Below are 24,392 nucleotides of genomic sequence, written 5' to 3'. Positions count from 1 at the left end.
GATTCAGAAAGTGAGAGATTTGGTAAGAAATGTCCAGTGTTTTTTTTTTTTTAAAGCGGCAATCATTTACACAGTAAAACCAGTGTGATTTTGAAGCGTAAACGATTGCCGCTTTAAAAAAAATAATTGAGATTTCTTTCTGAATCTCTCATCCTATTAAATTTCACCCAGCATATTAGACGTGCATTCTGATGCCACAAGACAATTAAACATATAGGTAGGGCCAGATTAACAATGGGCTGATGGAGCTGCAGCTGCAGGCCACCACATAAAAGTAGGCCCGTCACCGTGACAGCATGATGATCACCAGACAAACACCAGCTGGCCACATGGTTGGCCATAAATCATAACTATTGAAATTGTATTCCTGTTTTCTGTATTTTGTACTTCTGTATATTTAGGGAAACATTGGGGCTTATAGTGTATGGGTTCTACATGTCTACATGGCATTGGCCTCACCTCCTCTACTTCTCATAATAGGCCCTTGAACATTTTCAGCTCCAGGCCCTTGATCCAGTAGTCCTACACACAGGGGGTCATTTTAATTGCAGGAGATACCCACAATGTGCGGCTGCTACAGCAGTGAATAGCCTGTAACAGGTCTCTAACCATCCCCAATTTCCCCTAAAATAGTGTACTTATGTTCATAACCCAATAGGGGTGCATTTCAAAATATACAGTATCAGGGCTACTTCAGGTGTAGCATACTCGCGATATCACAGGCATCCCATGAAACGGACTAGACCCTTACATTTTACAATAATCATGGTCAGCAACACTCCAGTTCTCCTGTGATACAAAAGGCCTCACAGAAGAGTTATAAAATAACTTTTTATTGATATTTGAAAAGTAATTTTTCTGGGACGGAGGGGGGTTCCGGAACCTCTATTGATGAAATTAACATATGTTTACATGTGCTCCCATATATTATTTAATCTGAATGTACAGGCGGACCGCAGTGCAGAATATATACACTGTACAAATATTTTTGCAATAACGCAATGCATTTTTTGCATTAAATATAAAAGGAGTTTTTCCTGAATACCCATGTGAGCATTAAAGAGTAACTGCTTTTTGCAGAAAGGTTATGCCAGTTCTAACTTTCCACAGTACTATAAAACACAAGGTAGTGTGCATGCCATATGTTAAGCATTACAGGCTCTAGAGTAAAAAACATATATGCCTACAAGACATTTACTGTGACAATTCCTTTCCAGATTAGCTTGTAACTCTTTTTATGGCTTTTTCTTCCTGGAGTTACTGTAACATGTGGTAACATACTACTGCTGAGCTGATTTACATTTTCTTCTAATAGCATCTATGAATTGTATTTTCACAGGTATTGGGTGATACAAGATTTTCTTACAAAGTACTTTTAGAATATGTGAAGGTTACACAAAATATTGTTTTGGGATTCATTATACTAATAAATTAGGGTGGGATGTACTAAGAGGAAAATGCAGTAAAACCCCCCGTTTACCGCATTTTCAAATGTGGTAATACTTAGCCGCCGCATCATCGCAGGGCAGGGTATCGCACCCTTTGGGTGATGAAACCATATAGAAGCTTATGGATTTCTATAACCGCCCACTGCCCGCCGCGGACTCCTATCACCCTCCCCATCCTCCATGAAAATCATCCTCCCCCTAACATATGTCACAGCCAGATATCCTTCCGGCTGCAGGGGGGAGGAGGAGGCAACCGGAACAGCCGCGTGGTGCTGGGATGTGACGGAGACCCTCCACACATATCACAGGTATTGCGGGGCCTCCGTCACCGCACTACGATGCTAGCTGCATATGTTAATATAGATGCGCTAGCATCGCTGCGGCCGGGTGGCGATGTATATTAATACATCCTGCCCTTAATAATTTTGCTGTAATTAATCAACAGTTGCTATATACAGTACACTGTACAGCATATCAGTAATTAAGCAGCATGTGTTTTTGCAGTTGCTACGGAACTACGGTCTCTGCACCACCATACTAGGGAATACAAACTGCTAACTTGCTCTTTGTTTGACCATCCAGAATAACTTGGACTTGTCCTGTACTTATTCCTGTGCTTAGAAAAAGTGGGACTTGTCCTGTACTTAGAAAAAGTGGGACTCAACGCTGTACTTATTCTTCAAAATTAATAATGAAAGATACCGCTGGTCATTTGATACTAAAAGTGCCCAATTCTGCCCATCCTAGAATCTACTGTACATAGGCCCTTATTCTGATCTGGGCGGTACGGCCCGCGTGCGGCCGTACCGCCGATGTTTTCGCTCTGCACATGCGCAGAGGTCACTCTGCGCATGTGCAGGGGAATTCGCCGCACAAAAATTTAATACGCCGCAAAGGGGCCGTATAGGGGCGTGAGGGGCTTAATAGCCTCATTTACCTATGAATACGCCCAGCGTTTCATGGGCGTTCCCATGCAAACGCGGGGCGTATGCATGGTAATGAGGCTATGACGCCAGTGATGGGGGCGGAAAGCTGACATCGCCGGATGTCAGCTCTCAGCCCCCATACAAGCTTTCACACGGACGATTGTCCGTGTGGTCTAAGCTTGCGTGAGCTGGTGGAGCGTGCGGCCTTGCCTTCGATGGTCGCCGACCATCGAATGCAGGGGGCAGCTCCCACCATGGTGGAGGCGTACGCCCCACCATTTTCATGCGGATCGCCAGCCGTCCGCGTACGGACGGCCGTGGCGATCCGTATTGTAGGCGGGGATTGGTTTGTGCGGCCGGAGCAACGTATGCGGCTCCGGCCGCACAGACCAGAATAAGGGCCATAATCAGGTGGCACTGTCATATAAAAGTGGGGAGCTTTCAATTTGTCTCATTAGTATTTGTTGTTCCACAAAACCAAAATTACCACACAACTCCCACAGAGCCAACATAAAACACCCAAACCCTAAAAGTTCCACATATAAAAAATAAAATAAAAATAAATGACACTTATAAAGATGATGGCAGTCAAAATTAATAAGGAGGCAGATACTGTAACATTGATAAAGTATTACCAATTAATTAGTTCTAAACCCAAACTTTAGTCAATATGACAAACTAAAAACTACAAAGTATTTCTTGCTGGCATTTAGAAAAAAAAAAAAAAACACATGTAAACCTTGGTAATCTGGCACCTAAAGGTATGGTACCTCTTTTAATGTGGACACCCTTTTGCGCCTCTGGGAGTTACGCTGCAGGAGGGCTTAGTTAGGCTGTGGGAGTGTTCATTTAGTCTGTGGGAGGGCTGGGTTAGGCTTCAGAAAGTCAAAGTGTTGGAGTTTTAGGTGTTGCAGGGCAGGGTTAGTATGCAGAAGGGGTGTGGTTGTGAGAGGTTTAGGTGGAGAGAGGGCATGAGGGCAAGATGCTGGGATGCCGCTGTATGTACTGCCAATAATCTGGCAAAATGGATAATACGGCGCAGTGCTGGAAACAAGGGTGCCAAATTATCGGTGGTGTACTTATATTCCATTTTAGTTCACTAACTCTTTTTAACATTTGTGTAGACTTTTTTCTTTGAGATAGATTTTTTTGATCTTCCTACTGCTTTGTAGTGCATTATTAAATTGATGATGTTGCATTGTATACCTGATGTATTCCCTTCCCCAAACCCTCCCCACCCAGTCTTTCTTCTTTTTGTACCCCCCCCCCCCTCTCTCTAACAGCTTCCATACATGGTTAATATTATCATGTGTTGTTACCTTATTAAAAAAATTCTCAATAAAAATTTAATGTGAAAAAGAGATAGATTTTTTTTTAATGGTCTCAAAAAAGCTACTAAGAATTAAAACGTTTTATTTGTACGTTTATGGCATACTCAAATTCCGTATGTTGATATATGCCTTAGACCAGTGCAAAACGAGCTTAAAGAAGTAAAACAGCGATATGTATACATTTTGTTTTTGTTTCTTTACCTTTAGTTTAATATCTCTATGGTGCAAATGCATCATACTCAAGATATTGTGTTATTCTTGCACTCGCTCCATAACCCCAAATGATACTAGTCAAATTAATTCATCTTTTTTTGATTTGTGCATATACAAAACTGCTGAAATTTGGCCATGAAATTATATAAATATGTTTGCACCATTCTTGACATCTTGAAGTGTCCTAATGTACTATTAAATAAATAAATATATAGGGCATTTGTCATTTTAAAAGTACTGTAGTACAGTAGTTCAACTAGGGTCGCTCCTCAGGAATCCTGACTGTTAGGAAAAACAAGCTCCTTCTAAACTTGTATTTCATAGAAGATGTGACACTTAAGCCACAAGTGAAAGCTTCAACACTAAGAAAATGATATAGCCCCCATTCATTCATATATAAAACTCATTTTTTGACCATTTTAGGCTCCAAGTAAAGATATTGTTGGTTTTGCGAGTGTATGCATCCCAAATGGATGTTACAATCCACAGTGCACTAAATAATGCACTTTAGGCAGGTGAGGAAGACAGCTGTGTTACACTATTTTTGTCTCCATAAAGAGGGTATTTACATGTATTATATACTAATTATTAGATGGCACTAATGGACTATGTTCTGTTCACCATAGGAAGGCTTTGCTTAGTACATGTGCCACTAAAATGGGGCTTTTCTGGATATGTTGGTCAACAACATGGTATGCTGATGATCCGATGGCACTCAGAGTTGTATGCTGTAGTTACCATATGATCTGTCCTCTTTATGGTCATATAAATGGGACTTTACATTGTAAAATGTTCAGGTTTCTCCAATGGTCAACACCAAATGATGAAGGTCTGATAGGTCTACTCTTTGGAGATGGTTATGTTTTACTAACTGAGCAATTATGCCTACATATTGGTGTGACCATTCAGTGTGACTCACTGCTAATTCATTGGTCTGGGTTTGTCTCAAGAACTAAAATGTTGATATACTATGCACTACTTTAAAGCAACTGTCCCCAACAGGATTCCAGGATGTGCTAAGAAATGCTCTGATTGGGTGGCCATTGGCTGGATGATAATGGTGACACACTACTTCACAAATGAAAGTGCCCCTTCATTTTCACATGATACAGTATGCCAGCTTTAGTTGTAATCTTACAAGGCATCCACATATACAGTACAAAACATTATATTACACTGTGGGGTATATGTACGAAGCATTGATAAGAGTGGAGAAGTGAGCTAGTAGAGACATATACCATGGCAACCAATACGCTTTGAATTAACATTTATCAAGTGCAATCCATTAAACAATATGTAGCAGCTGATTGGTTGCCATGACACACGTTTCCACTGGCACACTTCTTTCTGCCCAAAGTGATGCAAGAAATTAGACACATGACTAGTTCAAAGTACACACTGATGGCAGTAGATGTCACTGTCTGTCATGCCGTTCATTATGGATACTGACCAGTTTCTGATTTTGGATCTCATAACAAGCACTGTTATACCATGTTAGTAAAATATAATGCAGCTGATGGTATATGCAAAAAAAAAACATTTAATGTACAACAAAATATTACTAAAGATTTTGAACAAAAAAAACAATTTTACAGTACATCCAGTCAAAAAGACTTACTTAGGTGTACAGACTATGGAAACATATGGTTAATATAGACCAATTATAGAAAATGATTGGTGTTAACAATAGTTTAGCCTTAAAGTAAGTTTAAGGCTAAAATCTAAAAGAAAGCATTAACAAAAAAGTTTTACTACCAATGTCAGCATGAAGCTTCCTACTCTACTACTCTACATACGTATCCAGAGAGGACCAATTTGATGCAGTACTGTCAGTGTGACAGACAGTTCTGATTGTGAGCAGAAAATTCCTGGCTCTTTACAGTAGCTCATCAAACTGCAAGTGTTTTTAACCTCCTAAACTGGCAAAGTAGCATAACAAATATATATCTAAATAACATCCATAATGTACAAACAATGACATGTAGAAGAAACATATTTAATTAACAATCGAACATCACATAACTGTGTATGATCTATCCCTAAATTGTATTCTTTGTCAATGTAACCCGCAGCTACCTGCATCAGCACCACAGTCTACACCTTTTGGTATGGATCATTTCAGGTAACAATGTTTAAGTTCTGCAAATAATATTTCCACCTTCAGGTCATTAAAGTGCTGTTCTAGTATTCCATTGTCTTTAATCAGCTCTGATTAAGTTCATAAACAAATGTCACAATCTTTGTAAATCTGCTTCACTCTCCACAATGTAAAACATATAACACAAGTTTGATTGTAATCATCAGAGAGAGAAATAAAGTAAATCCATTTCAATAACGACATCATTTATATCTGCAGGTTACGTTGCATTGTATAAAACGATGTGTGTTTCAGGGATGAACAAAACTTTTACAAACTATAAATCAGTTATTAAACTGCATTTAAAATCACTGTTTCTGCTTCATTGGAAAAAAAAAGTGCAAATCAAATTAAAATCAAGTACTAACGAGTAAATTAATTCTAACAAGGACAACATACTAGACCAACTGTGACTTACCTCTCCCCCAGGTCTTGCTAGTATTGCTTTTTGAAAGGAGAGGAAATTTAAAATCAAGTAGCTGACAAACATTATTATCAAGTCAATGTCAAAACTATCCTAGAGGAAGAAAATCCTTATGCCAAATATTAACAGCTAGCAGATGCACTTGTGTCTCAGTATCTGAACACGGCAGTTCTGCAAGGCACTAATCTCTCCCTTTCTGTCTCTAGTTGTTTCACTACAAGAAGCTTTGCTTCAGCCACAGCTCTGGAGACAACTGGTAAGCTGATCCCCTCATGGAATAACTTCTCCCTGCAAGGGGAGGGGGAAGGAGACAGCAATGAGCTGGGGGCTGCAGTTCATATAAAGTAAAGAAAGGGAGGGATATGAGTGGTCCATGCCAAGTTTTGCATCTGGTCCAGTTACAAGGTAACTTTTTCAATGGACCAGGAAGATAACTTGATGGTCTCTTTATGTCACAAAAGGGATTAATGGGAAATATATGAAGACAAAGTGCACATAATGAGTAGAAGATGCTTAATGTTAGTACTGAGGATTCTTATTTTAAGGAAATGTTAATGATTGAACAGAAAAGAACAGACTTTAGTAAAGTCAGAGAATTGTGTTGAAAATGTAAATGCAGTACTGTACATAGTCAGATGCATAACGTAATTAATTAGAAGAATACTTAATTAAGTACAGCATTGTATGTTATGGAAATACATCTATTTTAAACAAAAAAGTAGGTAACACTAGTCAAATTATAGTATTTAATAAAATTGCTAATATTCTATGTACAGTAATACTACTGTATATACAGTATATTGTACCAGCCAGTATAGATAATTAAGATGTTAGTTACCACCAGTGCTATTTTTCAGCAGGCTCCAGCAGGAACTGAGGCCCTTATTCTAGTTCACTCTTTCTGACACTCTTTCTGCCCCACCTGCACTGCAGGTGAGGCAGATGTTACTTGTGCAGAGAGAATTAGATTTGGGTGGGGTTTTACTTCAAAGTGAGATCTATATTGCAGTGTAAAAATAAAGCAGCCAGTATTTACCCTGCACAGAAACAAAATGACTCACCCAAATCTAATTCTCTCTGCACAAGTAACACCTGCCTCACCTGCAGTGCACGTAGCGGGGGCTGGCGGTTGGCGATCCTACCGCCAGCCCCTGCAAGGATGAAGGGCACTCCATCTGTAGTTGCTTACCCATTCTGCAGGAGACTCCCTGAAATAGTAGCAATCTCCCTCTCTCACTGAAAGGTCTAGCAATCTCCCTGATTTCACCAAACCCACATTACACAGCGCTTCCATTTGTGGGAGGAAAAAAAAAGACATATGAGATATATACATTCAAATGGAATCATTAATACCATTTACTTGCATTGGTTATTATAAAGAACAATGATCCCTATGGATGAATGCATTTTAAATAAGGTTTCTCATGGCCACTTTTATGGAACCACGTGTAAAAGACAATACATGAACAAGTCCTGAGATGTATCAGTGTCTTTTTTTCAACAAGTAGAGTAGATCTTACTAACTGCTTTGGGGCTCATCTACATTTGAATGTAAGTCATTTTATGACATGCCTCTCAGATGTAAACATGCATGCCCGCGCTTCTAGGTGCCACCTAACAAGGCCTGGCCTAGGGCAAACCAATTGTGGGGCCTGAAATACTTTCTCAAAAGTAGGTAAGTATGGTTAAATTGCATTTGGAATTATTGCATAGGCATCACATTTATTATCACACATTATGTGCTGAGTTAGAATAAAATAAATATCACTCTGGCCAAGGGCTCCCTAAGACAGGAGGCACTGACACCCTGGACCCCCACTTATTCTGACTCATGTCTATATATGGAACTAGACACGCCTTTTGGGGGGCCATACAAAATTCTAATACCAATTATAATCTCCATGAAACTAGTTTTCAAAAGTAAGCTAGTATGACTTAAGGCATACTGTATAATGCAGATTAACATAAAAATATATTAATCAGTCTATTCTGATTAGTACTTTTACATGGGTTATGTGGAGTTCAGTGGAACTGTACTTATTTCATTTCTGTGCAGTTGAATTAAAACTACATACCAGGAGGAACATAAATCCTCAATGCAATACCTGGCAATACATACAGATGGTAACAAGACATTGGTTCCCCCGGCACACTGAATAGTTTTAGCAACCAATCTTGAACACTACATGATAATATAATTCAGAGATATTGGTTACATATACCTGCGCAGGTTTAAAGAAACGTTTAAAGAAACCGAGATAGGATTGAAGCTACGCCGTGTTGTGTAAGTGGGGTACGTCCCCTGCCTTATCTTCTTGAGATACACTGGGTGAAGGTATATCCAACTCTCTGGGAAAGGAAATATCGTCAGGAGAGGCCACAGATTCTTTTGAAGTGAATTGCGGTCCTGTCTACAGATAAAAGAAACCTTTATGTGAGGAGCACATCTTTGTTTTGGTGTGAGTAGGGTACGCTACCCTCCTAAATCTATAGGAACCCACTTCTATTTAGGGTGGTGGTCATAAAAAACTAACGATCTTATAAGAACGTACTACACTATATCCCATTTCTGTTTCTCTTTCATACTCCTGCTACGGAGAAAAAGAAAAGAGAAAATAAAGAAAGAAAAAAGAAATCCTCAATTTTTTGAACAAGATCAAACTATACGCTAAGGACTATTTGAGATATTCCTAATAGGTTGTAAACGCGGTGTGCGACAGGGGAAACCATTTTTGTGTACAGAGAGGCACTGTACACATCCAGCACAAAATCCCCCGCCCTTGGCTGTTGCCAAACTCCCCCTCCCTCTTGGCCGCCGCCACCGGCAAATACAAACCCCCCAGAGGAGCTAAGGCACCAGGAGAGAGCCGGGTAAAAGCAGAACTTCTAGAAGTTTTATTGACAGGGGTTGCTGTGATTGGACAGCAGCTACATCTGCGGTCGAACCACAGCCCCTGTCAGTGAAGCACTTCTAGACGTGCTGCTTTTGCCATTTTTTTAATGGGCTCTTTAGCACATGGCTTAGCCCCTTCCCCCGGCGCATCATCCCCTTCAGTTGTCAGTGGGAAGCACCACTTCTTGGTGCCTCCCAAACTAATTTATATATAAAAAAATACTAAAATAATATAAACAAAATACTTATGACATAGAATATGTGTCATAGGTATATTCTGTGTATTATTTTGAACTAAATTACAGGGGAAGCACTGTACTGCATGTCCCTGCTTTTCACACAGTAAATAATAAGTTTCTAGGTTGTTGTTTTTTCTGCATTACAGTATGACTGTAGTGACTGTAGCAGAGTGACAGTTCTGCTATGTGCAACTTTCCACATTTGGTCCCAGACACATTTTAAAAAAGGTCACCAAATACTTGTGAAGAAAGCTGTTCCACTGGGTGGTGACGACAAGGGTACAATGTTATTTCCTGGCCATATTAACCGTGACTGAGCATCTTCTCTGAAGTACCTGCAACAAGGGCAATGTTTATGGGATTGTGAAAGACTCACAAAACAGATGGAATCTCCCTCTTATTTCGTAACTCATATAAGTCATGTTTTCTGTTACAGTGTCCAAGTGAGATGAGTAGAGGAACGATTCTCATAGAGCGCACAATTTAACATGCAATTGTTTCACTTCAACTTTTATAATGCTGCAATGCAAAAGTATTTCTGTTACTTGAATACATTTATTGGTTATCAGTCATTACATCAGGGAAAATACAGACAACACCTGGCTGGCTGCTTACAAATTGAAACACTCTCAAATTTATTGCAAAGTTTTATAGAATTTCCCAACTTTTTAAATATGTTCAGGACACACTTGGAAGCGAGTCCCGTCTGCAGGGAAAGTTGTTTAATGTCACACACAAAATGAATAGCCCTACTGTAAGAGCTTTGCAATCCTTTAATAGTACAATATAAGTCATCATTTATATTTGAGCTCAGAATAGGTTTCCCACATAAATATTTTAGGAGCATGCCCAAAATATTCTGGTGCGTAAACCTTCGAGACTATAGAGATCTCCTGATCATAGGTGATGAGTTGATGAATTTATGTAATGTCACTATGTAGATGTGATGAGGCTTATTCGCCCAAATATTTCATAAGGCAGAAATGCTACTGCTCTGATCACTGTAAATTCAAAATGGTAATATTATTATCTTTGTGGCCATTGGATGCTTACTACAACTGCAGTAGTGTAATATAATGCATGGCCGTTTTTACATCCATTGCAGTGAAGCTCAGGTATGTACAGTACATCTGTGCTCCAGTACAATACTGCACTGTACTTTGGGGTATTCAAAACCAGTGTAAAAACTGGCCCTTAAGGGGGGCATTTTTCGAAAGCTTTTAAAAATAAAAAGAGGTGATTTTCTCTATTGTATCCTAGAAAATGATCGACAGAATCGAAATGCTTGCTATCGGCAACACCCTCTCTTTTCATTTTAGAGACTTTAGTACCTGTATCATTAAGCTGTTAACGCAGAATTTCATGTAATTCAACTGTAATTTTCATTCTCATAGGATATGTCAATACACATTGTAAATTGAGGCAAATAGCACCTATGAGCACATTCAATCCCAGCCAGAGTTTGGCTGCCCCAAGCTTCTTCTTTATTGCTCAGAATCAGGGGCGCCTATTTACATTATTTCCGGTGGGTGCTCCCACAGGCCCCCCCCCCCCCCAAGACTACCACCACCTCTGGAACTCACCCACTGCTCGCGTCGGGGATCCTGGCAGCGCCGCAGTGGGGTCCCTGCAGCGGATTTGCCATCAGCAGCAGGCTCCCTGCGGAAGATGGGAACTAGCAGCGGTATTAATGCACTTTGTCACTTCACCGAGCTTAATAAATCTACCCCTGAATCTGAAATTTTGTATGAGGAGCTAGAATGCAACTTTTTTTTCTCACGACAAGATCTGTTTTGCTTAATCTGAGACTTTTCACTTTATAAATGTGTAAAGCAAATTATTTTTGTGTTAATGTTGAAGCCCAGCATCTGTAGTACACTGTGATTGGCTTTTCAAGGCTTGTGTGATGTGTATAAGATGCAAAATGTAAACAAATGTATGGAACCCTACCACTCTCATTCCCATTGGGCAGATAGACAATAGGTATATGGGGACACATCTTTGCCAGTTGGCTGCCTATATTTACAGTATAAGCCTGGTTTGACACCTTTGCCTTTATGACAATAACCCATTAAAGCCCAGATAAGTCACTTTAGTTGCAAGAGAAGATAATTTGAGATGCATACAACTGTGCAGTGCAGGCACTTGCATAAGTTCTACACTGGTGACTGCACATTAAAGAAAAACACTTAAGCTGTGTACACACGGTACACTTATCGCTGGCAATATGGTCGTCGAGCAACCATATTGCCAACGATTGGAGTGTGCACCGGCGATAAATTGCCGGGTGCGCGCTCCCGTTTTCAGCCCCCTAATGGTCACTGGTCGGAGGAGCATGTTCCTCCGACCAGCGATTTCCCCTGCCTCTTCTCCCAGCAGTGTGTCATTTTCATCAGCGACCATCTCTGGTCGCAGATGAAAACGGGACACTGAGCAATATGATTGCTGAGCAATATATTGCTAGCAATATATTGCCAGCGATCCTATTGCCCTGTGTGTACGCACCTTTAGTATGCCCTCCACAAACGGTCACTTCAGCCATCTGACATCTTAGGTTAAATTTACTATGATGGGAGTTATATTTAACATGTGATGTTCCTAGGGGCAACCAATCAGAATCTACTTATTTATTTAGCACCTTCTAGAAAATAATAGATAGTATCTGATTAGTTGCCCATATCAACATCACATCTAAAATAGAACTCTCATCTTAGTAAATTTCCCCCATATGTCAATTCTGATATATAAACCATGGAGTTAGAACAAATGTTCAGTGTTGAACTCACAGTCGTTCGGTTTAAAAATAGAACTTTATACAGTATTACCTTCCCACTCTGTGACAGACCACTAAAACCACATTCCACAGACCTAGACCAAATACAGGACAAAAATGTGAAAGTAGAGCATGTCAGCTATCCTCCTGTGCTATCAATGGCCTTTTCTCTTTGTAGGAAACCAACAATCATATAGTAACAGGCCTAATGGCCCCAAAAATCAACAGGCAGTCCACATCCTTGTTCTGCCGTCACCACCGACTAGATCCGCTGTTAATGATCGTCAATCTCTTGGGAAATTAATAAACTAAACATGTTAAAAGTTCCAGATTCACTGACCCGACTGTTTATGGTTGGGATTAAGGAATCAATTTTAAACATGTTTAATATTCCGGATTCACCACTCCGACCATCAAGGAATCAACAAATGACGACAATATGTTACTATGCATTGGGCCATTACACTCACACTCTGTATGAGTGCATGCAATCAGGTTGATGCATTTTTAATTTATAAACAGAGCTGTAATAGGGCTGTGGTGACAATGTCCCCAACCAATGGTGGCACAAGGGAGAGTGGGCTGCTGGACTGATGATGTTACAAAAGGGGAGGGGCCACAGAAGTCCGCAACTGCAGCACTGCCTGGAGAGTTCTCAGATCCCTCCATGGGGGCTGCAGAAATTGCAAGCTGCCTACCAAGAGCCCCTGAAAGGCATTCCGGCTGACAATGCAACACAAATTCTGGCCAGATTTGTGTGTATCAGCGGCGGAACTTCCTTTTATGTGTAGACATACACAATGGGTGTTTTTGCCCAGCGTGCATGCACAGCAATGATGGGGAAAATCACTGGGTTCCCAGCTGCATTAAAAACGCTTTCGGAGTACACACTGGAGGAGGGACAACTCAGGTAAAATGGAGCCAGTTTGTACAGGGGATTCCAAATTGCCTCTTTTTCCTGCCAGTACAGGTATGGACTGTCTGACATGCATACTTGGATGCTGTCATCAAAGTAATCCTCCACCATTTTTTTAATGGTGACAGCATCATATTCAGTGATAGAAGACATGTCAGCAATTGTTGGCAGGTCCTTCAGTCCGGACTGGACTGGACTTATGCAGCCTTATCACGGGACTGGACTTATGCAGCAGTATCACGGGACTGGACTTATGCAGCAGTATCACGGGACTGGACTTATGCAGCAGTATCACGGGACTGGACTTATGCAGCAGTATGACGCGACTGGATTTATGCAGCAGTGTCACTGGACTGGACTTATGCAGCAGTATCACTGGATTTATGCAGTAGTACCAATGTACTTTAATGGCAGTGCCACTGGACTGGACTTATGCAGCAATATCACAGGACTATACAGCACTATCACTGGACTGGACAATACATCACTATCACTGGACTATACAGCACTATCACTGGTCTGGACTATAAAACATTATCACTGGATTGGACTATAAGCACTATCACTTGACTGGAATTGTCATGGCGGGATAGCAGACAGGCGGGTGGGCAGGCATAGAGGACACTGCCTCTCCTTCACTCTCAGAGATTGGAGTGAAAATGGTGCAGGCCGCCCACCCTTTTAATGGGTCCAGATCTTCCGAGAGCCAACGGCGGGATCTCGTGAGGTTCCGAGACCTGCGCTCCGAGCCTGGGCGGCAAATCCCAAACAGGCTCGGAAAGTGGTTTGGATTGGGGGGTGTCTTGGATTCCCCCAATCTGAACTCGCTCATCCCTAGTTAAGACCCATGGTGAGGGACACAGGTGTAGTGCTATAGGAATTATCAGCCAGTACAAGTAATCCTTGTACAAGTATAAGTATCCTTGCACAGTACAAGTATGCACTGTGTTGGCCAGGATACACCCACAGAGTCTAAGTGGAATGCATCCATCACTCACAGTTTTCCCCCAATCCCTCATATCCTGGCAGCTAGTACGCAAAGTGATGACATCCATAGCCTCCACTGCACTAGATCACTGGCTGACAGCCATCTATCAGGCATTACCAAATCACCTAACTTCAGGGTGCCGCTATAAGGATCAGTGTATCAGCAAACATACTGGTGAGTTGTAACTTTCCAAAAAGACTTGTTACAGCCCACCAGTTGACAATGGCAGTCACTCACCTGTGGGGCTGTCACTATTAGTAAGTGCCTGCTCCCGCCGTCCGCTTCAAACTGTTATCCATTAAGCGATGTAGTAACTACTGCTGGCTGCCTCTCCGCAACTCAGTGGTCCAATTACATTTTCTAATCAGAGATGAGCTGGGGGAAGAACATTACAGCGGGTTGCCAGTTCTGCACTGCCCTAATGCAGCCCAGCATTCTAAAAAAGAATAAGTGCTTGAGGAGACACTTACTCCATGGCATGATAAAACGTGCTAATTCTCTAGGTGAGGGCACTTGAAAAATATAGCATTGCTTGCAGTGACATACAATATGATACCACAAACAAGATAAAAACCAATACAAAACTGTTGAGCTTTTGCTAAACTTTTAAGTACAGATAATCATGCGGAAAATGTGTTTTGTTTGCCAACTTGGCGATCTGATCCATGGTTAATAAGCAGAGCAGTATAAATCCTCTCCAGAAAATAAAAACTGACTGGGATAAATGATTCTTTTCCCTCCAACCACATTAACATCCTCAGCATGTGCCGTTGTATACATTTCACTAGCTCCACACTCTTGCTTTCTCGCAGGCAGCCAGTACAGTAACAAGAGAGTCATTTTAACAGAATGAACAGCAGATCGTATAACGGTAAATTAACAGGCGATCAATGTGTGAATGTATAACAATAATATAATGAGTATTGAGTAATATCGGCTACTCTATGTTAATCAATAAGTAGTGTGTCAGCAATAGCTTTATAATAAAGCCCATCAAAGAGTGTCTGTAAATTCTTGGTAACTGAAACATACCTTTACCTATTGCAAAGAAGTCGGACTCAAATCTTAGCCGCACCAATATTCATGGGCCTGACCTATGACCTGGGCTTTTGCAGCATTGAGCAGGCCACCACAGAGGATATACACTATACACAGTAAAGTGATAGACTGTGCCACCAATGTAGTACATATTAACTATTCCACTGCCACCACTGAAAATAAAGATGCAGCAGTGAGTGTACACCTGGCACACCAACAAACTCTACCACTTACCATCTGCCAGTAGGTTATGAACCCAGACCACTAGCGTGCCCATACACAAGCAAGCGAAGATTGACAATACCAGGAATACAGCTGCAGCAATATAAAATGAAAGGATCTGAATTAATTTGAAAAATCCTTTATTCATGCAAATTATAAACGTAAAGTGCAGGTTATAGTAAGTACTTTGCCAAGATAGCAGATTCATGGAATTATGCCACATCTATACTTGCCAATGCAATTTAAGTGGGAAAAGCTGAAGAAAGTTACCAATTACCTTAGTGATAATACAAATACAGATGATGTGGATAGTGCCGTGGACACAATAGGCATAGCAGTGGAACAACGTGTATACTCCATAATTCAAATTAAGACAACTGAACGTGATATGTGGGTGGCTTTGCACAAAGGTCTGTTGAAAATAATCACTCTGAGGTGTACTTTACTTGCCACAAAGCTCAGTGCATGCAATAATACAGTGTACAGTAAATTAATGTATTGTTTGGGATGCAGTTTTCTTCTCAGCTTTTGACTTCTGTAGTGATGAGGAGGAGGTTGCAATGGCAATGCTGCAAAACCTTATGACAGAGTACTATTTCTTAGTAGGAGGTATTTACCTACACACCCTAAGCGCAGGGAGTCTTGTAGCTGGGGAGATTGTGAGGTTCCCCACTTCCCAAGGGATTTCAGTCCTGGGCCAAATAAGTTTGGGCTGGCTACCAATATGTTATGGGGACCACACACTGCTTGTCCCACCTTGATATAGCATGAGCAACCATGCTGCTTAATCCTAGTGCTGGTTATTAAAAAATAGTGGGAACTCTAAGTTATATGTTATCCCTTTTTCTTCATTACTAGTCTAGTCTCAGAGTTGGTGCCAGTTATGGATTGAAGAGAGAGGGAGTGGGAGCTATACATTCTTTTCAAATTGTAACCACTTCAACACATTTAGAGCGAACAATGCCCGCAAGATCATAATGATCTGTGCAATGCTTCACACAAACTCACCTGACATTTTTGGGTGTCATTTTCGGATTTTGGGCAGTTTGCAAACTAATGCTTAGTAAACCTGCCACTTATACACTTGTGCATTTTGAAAAAAGTTCATATTTCGATGTTCTAATGTCGATACATTGATTGTATTAATTATAATTATTGGCCACTTTCATTGATTAAATGTATTAATTTAATGTGCTACTGAGATTATGAGAATGTGTAGCACCTTGAAGGTTAGAGGGCTTTACAATGAACCCCCTGCACTGTTATAAGGTTGCCTGTCACTAGTATAAGAGGTGAATACTGGAAAGCCCATTGCAACATAGGCGAATCTAAGGGGTGGTGCGGGGGTGCACCGGACCACCCATTAGACTGCCCGGCCGGTGTGCACCTATAAATTGAATCACTGCCGCTGCCCGTTTAACTTCACCAAAAACATGGCCACAGGAGGGCTGCGCACATGCCGGACTGCATGCAGCTCCTCCCATGGTCCTTTGCGGAGTGTGCTCCCTCCTTCTCTGGCCTCCTCCTCCAGGCTAGCGTGTGCAGCATGCAGAGTCCAGGTCGCATGCAGCGGCAGCGGAGATTGGCCGTCCTGGGCACCGGGCGGCACAGAAAACAGTAAGTGAAAGTGCCTCAGCCATCAGCCTGTCTCCCATGCCTTGCCCTGCCCAGTGCCTTGCCTTAAAAAAACCTGAGGTAATCTGTTCCCCCCTGGCCCTGTGGGGGTGGATAGAGGGAGCCCTTGGGTTTTAACCCATTGCATGCTGTCACCCAGGTTGGAAAGGCCCACACGGTCGGTAGCTGTGGGAACTGTCAGTGAGCATCTGGCTTTGCCCACAATGGGAGGTGCTCTGCACGCTCTTGTCACCCACTCATAACAAGTGATGGGGCTGCGCAATTCCCCTGACATGTTGTGGTGACAGATGGGCATGGTCAGTACGGGGAAGGGTGTGGCACCAGGTACCTCGTGTAGCAGTGCAGAGTGATGTCCTCGAGTGTATGCTAGTCGCTCATTTTTTTCTGATTTACTTTATGGTCATTTAGGTGAGCGCTGTACAGTTAGGTGTAGCAGATGTATAATGTATTGTCTAACCTGCATTAAACTACACATGATGCTTATAGTTCATGACTGTAACCACTGCATACTCTAATTATTGGCCTATTTATGGTGGGGAGTGACTTGCTCTGTTAAGCCACACCCTAAAAGGAGGCCACACCCCTTTTTGGCACGCGCGGATCCATTATGTATAGTCTGGGACCATCCATTAGCATATTTCTAGATTCGCCTATGCATTGCAACTATTTTCTATGAATAAAAACTTCTGTTTCCATTTAAAACCTTTATTTAAAATATAAAATTAGTATTTTTATATACACTTTTCAGTGTGATTATAACTTTGTATGATGTCAGTTCCTTAATGTGTACGCATTAGCTTTGTAAAATAAAAAAACAGTGATCTAAATAAGTTTAATTGAATGATGTGTATGTGTGTGTGTATGTGTGTGTGTGTGTATGGATGTTCCACGATAACTCTCAAACGCTTTAACTAATCGTCTTCAAACTTTGCACACTACCTTATCATCTTAAGGGACAATTTAAGATCGAAAATGGGTTTAATCGGATGACACTTTAAGGGTACTGTCATAAGGGTCCATGCTATTTCTGTTGTTTTCATGCATTGTTATATGTCATTGGAAAGCTTATGAGTTTCTGAATACAACCAGGGATGCTGAAAGTGCAGCTGAAAAAAATGGACCTGGTCAATGGGAGGGGCATTTCTTTGGCGGTTTGCAGCAACTTGAAGTAGTTCGGGGCCGCTTTGGGGGGCTCGGGGGCACTTGGGTGATCGGGAGCCCAGCCATTTGTCTGTTCAGGCATTCCTGTGTTCAGACGCCTAAACAGCCAAACGGTGACGGCGAGGATCAGTGATGGGGGCAGTGACGGGGAGGATCAGCAATGATCTTTTAAGTTATTAACTGCAGATTTAACTAAGAAAACAATCAAGGAATTAAATAATTCTACAATTCTTGTTTTTGATGCTGGAAATTATACAGCAGGCAATCCGTAAAAATGCTACAGTAATTTTAAAGAAGGTACAACATTTTGGCAAAAGTTTTGGCAACAAAATCTTTGATTTATGTATTTGCTTCAAAATTGCATGTTATTGCCATTTCATGCTGTCGTTGTACATTTATATTTGAAACATGTGAGGGCTCCTACTAAAATAGCTATGCTTAGAGAACTACAGCTACAATACAGAATTACTTTTTTCGTTCGCCGAGCACTCGCACAAACCAGTGTGAGCAAGGCACGTGGGTAAGCGGTGGGTAGTCACACCCAATGGAATGCCAATTGTTTCATGGGCGTTCCCATGAAAACATTGGGTGTTCTCATGCTAATGTGCCGATGACGCCGGTGCCGGAGGTAGGCAGCTGATATCGCTGGTTGTCAGCTGCCTGTCATGTTCCCCTCCAGGACACACACCTGCGAGTGTCTTAGATTTGTGTGTGCGCATCACATCATTCGATGGTTAGCAACCATCGAATGATGTTGGTGTTGCCCCATAGGCTGCGAATATTGCAAAATATTCATTCGCAGCCGTGCATAATGAAAGACACGCAGCACTGCATATCAACCAGAATCACCCCCTTGTTTTTGTTTACATGACAAGCCAGTAGAAGAAAGAGTCTGCTATGACAATATTTTTTTTCTATTCAGTGCAAGGGTATTCATATTTGGATTTTATCTGGACCACAAATGACTTGCTTACTTACAAAGTAGATAGAAGAAGCATTATATTAACATGAAACAGCACAGAAATTTGTGAAAGATGCAACTGTTCTATTCCATACAAAACAAGCCATTACATTAGACATAACTTTATTTATTACACATATAATGTTTCTCTCTAATCAATACAGCTCTGTATGACATTTTGTGATTACTCAGACGTAATTATCCCTGATTACTCAGAGAGAAGTGGTGAATTGATGAATACTCACTAGAGAAAATATACATACACATACACACATAGATAGATAGATAGATAGATAGATAGATAAATAGATAGATAGATAGATAGATAGATAGATAGATAGATAGATAGATAGATAGATAGATAGACACACACACACACACACACATACATACACATATATATATATATATATGCATGCACACACACACACACACACATACTGTATAATACATATATATATATATATATATATATATATATATATATATATATATATACACACACATACATATGTTTGTGTGTGTGTGCACTTTAGTTTTGTCTTAGTTTTGCGTGCTCGTTCCAAATCATTTGATAGTAGGTGACCATCAAATGATTTGGTCCCCGCACCCAAGGCTGTGAATGGCTGTTTATGCAAAACATCCATTCACAGCCATGCGGGACCTCGCTGAGCGAGGAGGGGGGTGGGCGGCAGTGTGAGCAGCGGGCGGCGTTAAAACCCCACGCACAGCTGTTAATTTTGTGCATGCGGATCAGAATAATGTCCTTAGCTTGCAAGCGGTCCTGTTAGTGCTACTACTGTATCATGCATTAGAACAATGCCTAATGCTGAAGCTGGGGGTCAAGTGTTTGGGAGCTGCATAAGGATCATTTCAACTTGGACCACTATTCATTTCATTATGTTGTGTAGTTTTGGGGCATTGTGAGCTGGGGTGGTCAAAATTAACCAGAAATGTTATTAATGTTATTGAGGTTAATAATACTATAGGAATTATAGAAGGCCCAAATTACACCAAGGACAGTTTTGGAAAAACAAAACATGGTGAATAATGCGGTCAGCATTTACAACTTATAAGGACTTAGATATTTTTACTGTAATACATTTTAAATAAAGAGTATTGATAAAAAAAACCACACACTTCATATGTGGTTCTTGCATGGATGCCAACCATTGGGCAATCTGTGTGTCTCCAGATTAATATATTACTTACTTATATTTACAATTTGTTATTGACAACTGCAATTGACACACTTACAGGTTATTCTGGAACTTTTAGCTCTACAAAACATGAAGAGTCACAGTATGTATGTGTATATACGCATGTGTGTGTGTATATATATTGTGGGGATTTAGGGGGAAATTTACTAAAGGAAATTTGTAAAAAATAGCTGTATTTGTATCCAGAAATACACTTATTTTTTACATTTACTATCCCGAAAATACGGCTATTCGTATTCGTATTGATAGCACATTAATACGAATACGAATTGCCGTATTTTCGGGATAGTAAATGTCAAAAATAAGTGTATTTCTAGATACAAATACACCTATTTTTTACAAATTTCCTTTAGTAAATTTCCCCCTTAGCGTCAAACGGGTAGGCACAGGTGAGGTTTTGGTACAGACTTAGACAGTGACATCACGGCTTGGGTCCAAAACAGGGCTTGCCTGAGTTTATTGCAGCACTCAGAGCAAGAAACTAAAAAAATCAGCCTTTACACTTCAGGCAAAACAGAAAAATAAAACCTGCTCGTCTGAGCTCTAACTAAACAGAATAAACGTCCCTCTCTATACCAGGGCTACACTATGTGACACTGGACACACACAGCAGATATAGATCAAGTAACGCAGTACTTACAGCCTTGTCTCTCTCTAGTAGCAGCTTACTGCCTCCAACACCCAGGGAGAGAGACCCCTATGGAGAGGGCTGGCTCCTTTTTAAAGAATCAGGTGCTCTCCTGATTACCAGCCCAGGACAGAACACCCTTTGTAAGCCGGAGCTTACCACACAGATTGAAACAGCCTGCAGTCTATATGCCATAAGGCAGGATTCTAGGGGAAAGGTACCTGCCGTCTATGACTTTCCCTGCCACTGTCTTACAATATATATATATATATATATATATATATATATATATATATATATATATATATATATATATATATATATATATATATACACAAAAGGATGAACCCGTCACTCAGGGCTTAGGTTAGCTGCGGTGCAGAGGTTACCTTTGCCTTTTTTTGTCCTGACGACGGGGGCATGACCCCCGAAACGTAGACAGGCTATGGAATAAAATTCCTCCAGTTTTTTCACCGTCTTCAAGCCTCTGAGTGCTTTCGTCCCTTTCAAACCTATATATATATATAAAAAAGCAATATACTCCGGTGCCAGAAAAGATTAATAGACAGTCCAGCGTCCTAGAGTATAGGACAATAACGGCACTCAGAGATTTTTCAGCTTTTGAAGACTTATATTAAAGTACAAACATGTAGGGCAAAGCAGCCTGCTTTGCCCTACATGTTTGTACAGTACTTTAATATACGTCTCCAAAAGCTAAAAATTCTCAAGTATTCCAGTGCCAGCATTGCAAGTGGTGTGGGGGTTCTGGCACCAATCTTCTCCCTAATGTTAGGATTCTGAACGCCAGTATGCTGACTGGTCCTCTCTTGGGCAAGTAAGTCACTTGTATGTGTGGTGCCAAAAATGTCCACTTTAAAAATATTTCTTCGTTTATCAAATATTTTAAAATTTCGATTCCACCACTACAAAATTTGTAGATAGTGGTACAGTATAATTAGGTCTCTGGGATTATGCCCTTGCATGCCTCCTTTTTTCATATAGCAGTACAGTATACAGTACAATGATACGTGTATGGTATGGTATCGCAGTAAAGCCTACTCTCAGAGAGTAACAATGTATTGATCATTATAATATAAACTGCATTGAGTTGAGCCCATCTATATGATCCTGGTTTAAAAATAATTACATAGAGGAACATCAATGCTTGCATCAAAGTTTTTCTGAACAAACAGCAGAAGCAAAGTATGAGAGCAGGGTGCACCCCACAGCCTGAGGGACCCGCCCCTTACCATAGAGCTGCAGGGCTGACCTTTTCTGTGCCAGCTGAAAGAAGAGTCTTCCACCTATCAGTACTATGGATCCCAGCCATATTCTGCTTCAAGTTAATAGACTGCTGTACATTTTTTCCCATTCACTGCTGTCTGTGAATGGCAGCTCACACCTGGAAAGCACAAAGAGTAGGATTCCCGGTCACAGATTTAAAAAGAGAACACAAGAAAAAAGCAGTTGTAGGCGGATGCACTCCTATCTGGGAAGTTGGACGTTTCTTAGGTTTGTATGTGCAATTCTTTTTTTTTTTAAATGGGAACTCCAATTATATTTATTTATACGGTCCTGAAAAGGAGAAACCCATCAAATGTGCGAAATTGAAGAGGTTAAAATTAGTTGTCAAGCTAATGTCAATTAGCTTGACAACTAGTACAGCAGTGTGACCTACACCCACGAATCACGAGGGAATTTACCCCCCCCCCCCCAAATAAAAGCTGCATCCCCCTAATATATCTGCCAACACGTTTTAATCTGTCAACACAATCTTTATTTCCAGCAAATGTATGTATTGTTTGTCCAAAAAATTTTAACCTCTTCAATTTCGCACATTTGATGGGTATCTCCTTATCAGGACCGTATAAATAAAGATAATTGGAGTTCCCATTTAAAAAAAAAAAAGAATTGCACATACAAACCTAAGAAACGTCCAACTTCCCAGATAGGAGTGCATCCACCTACAACTGCTTTTTTCTTGTGTTCTCTTTTTGAATATTGACCCCCAGTTGATAGGATAGCACCCCCGCTACATAAACATCAGTAAAATAGCGGCAAAGGCCCCAAAAAATTTAGGGCGCAATTAATCTTGAGTGTGCAGAATCCAAACCCTCTGTTCCCACTGTTCCCGGTCACAGATCAAGCAGAGACCACTGTGTTCCTGTCCTCACCAAAGCAAATGCCCTCTGTTCTCCACACCACGCAGGATTTTGTGCTTGGACCCCAGCCTCTCCCTGTCATCCTTTCCCTGTAACCCACTGCTCCCAGCCACTGTCTGCCCATGCCTGCCGCTGTTAGACTCTGCCTCCCCTTGCCTTTTGTTGTCATCGTCTTCCTCTATAGGTCAACCTCTCCCTGCAATACGCTGTCACTCTCTGCCTCTTCCCTGTCACCCAGTGTCTCACCTGCTCCCCTGCCTTTTGCTGTCAATATCTGCCTCCCACTGCCTTTTGGTGTCACCCTCTGGTATGCCTTGCCCTTCTTACACCACTGCTTTCCACGGGTGTAGTACAGGGGTCCGACAGTCGGGATCCCGACAGTCATTAGCCGATGTCGGGATCCCAACTGGCCAGACTCAGACTGCATGGTGAGCGCAACAAAGCCCCTTGCGGGCTCGCTGCCCTCGCTACGCTGCGGGCACGGTGGCTCGCTATGCTCGCCACCTATTCTATTCTCCCTCTATGGGGGTCGTGGACCCCCACGAGGGAAAATAGCAGGTGGCCATCGGGAACCCAGCTGTCGGTGTTTTGACAGTCGGTATCCCAATGTTGGGTAAATGCCTGTCAGGATCCCGACTGTCGGGACCACATCCGGCACCCACTTTCCACTGTCACTCTGCCTGTCCTGGCAATTCTATCGCCAATCGCCAGGACCCACCATCAGACGGAAGGGGGCGTGCGTGCACGAGACACCCGCACTCCCCCATAACCCTGCTCGTCTCCCTGAAGCAGAGATGGGTATGGTTTCCACCATCTGCCGCCGAGAGAAGAGGACGCGCGCTTGTCCCTGTCAGATGGATCGCCTCTCCGCCAGCTATAGCCAGTGGAGAAGATCTGGCGAGAGCTGACACTGAATGAGAGACTTTCCATCTGTAATTTCACCCTCTGCCTTTCCCGGTCACCACTACTGAGTAGCATAGTGTGAACTAGGGCTGGAGTGGAGCAAGGGGGCCCAAATTATATTTTTGCACCTGGGCCAACCACTCAAAAGATCTGCCACTGTCAGGAATGTAAGCT

The 24,392-nt window shown here is 41.5% G+C and overlaps 1 protein-coding gene across 2 annotated transcripts in view; it reads right to left on the bottom strand.

Moving 5' to 3' along the window:
• The window catches only part of THSD4 (thrombospondin type 1 domain containing 4), a 708,854-nt gene that overhangs the window by 222,622 nt on the left and 461,840 nt on the right, over positions 1-24,392 (bottom strand). Inside the window, exon 1 of one of the 2 annotated variants that reach the window (XM_083183803.1) lies at positions 6,474-6,724. The exons of the other annotated variant lie outside the window; for it this stretch is intronic. Within the exon in view, the coding sequence (XP_083039929.1) occupies positions 6,474-6,545 (72 nt within the window). The 5' untranslated portion in view covers positions 6,546-6,724. Of the gene's footprint in view, positions 1-6,473; positions 6,725-24,392 lie in introns of those variants that run through there. 2 annotated transcript variants of the gene reach the window in all.

The sequence above is a fragment of the Crinia signifera genome, chromosome 4 (genome assembly GCF_055691185.1).
Source record: "Crinia signifera chromosome 4, ASM5569118v1, whole genome shotgun sequence".
In the NCBI taxonomy this organism is placed as follows: domain Eukaryota; kingdom Metazoa; phylum Chordata; class Amphibia; order Anura; family Myobatrachidae; genus Crinia; species Crinia signifera.
The sequence above is the reverse complement of the archived record's forward strand: the minus strand, read 5'-3'. Positions and strand labels throughout refer to the sequence as shown.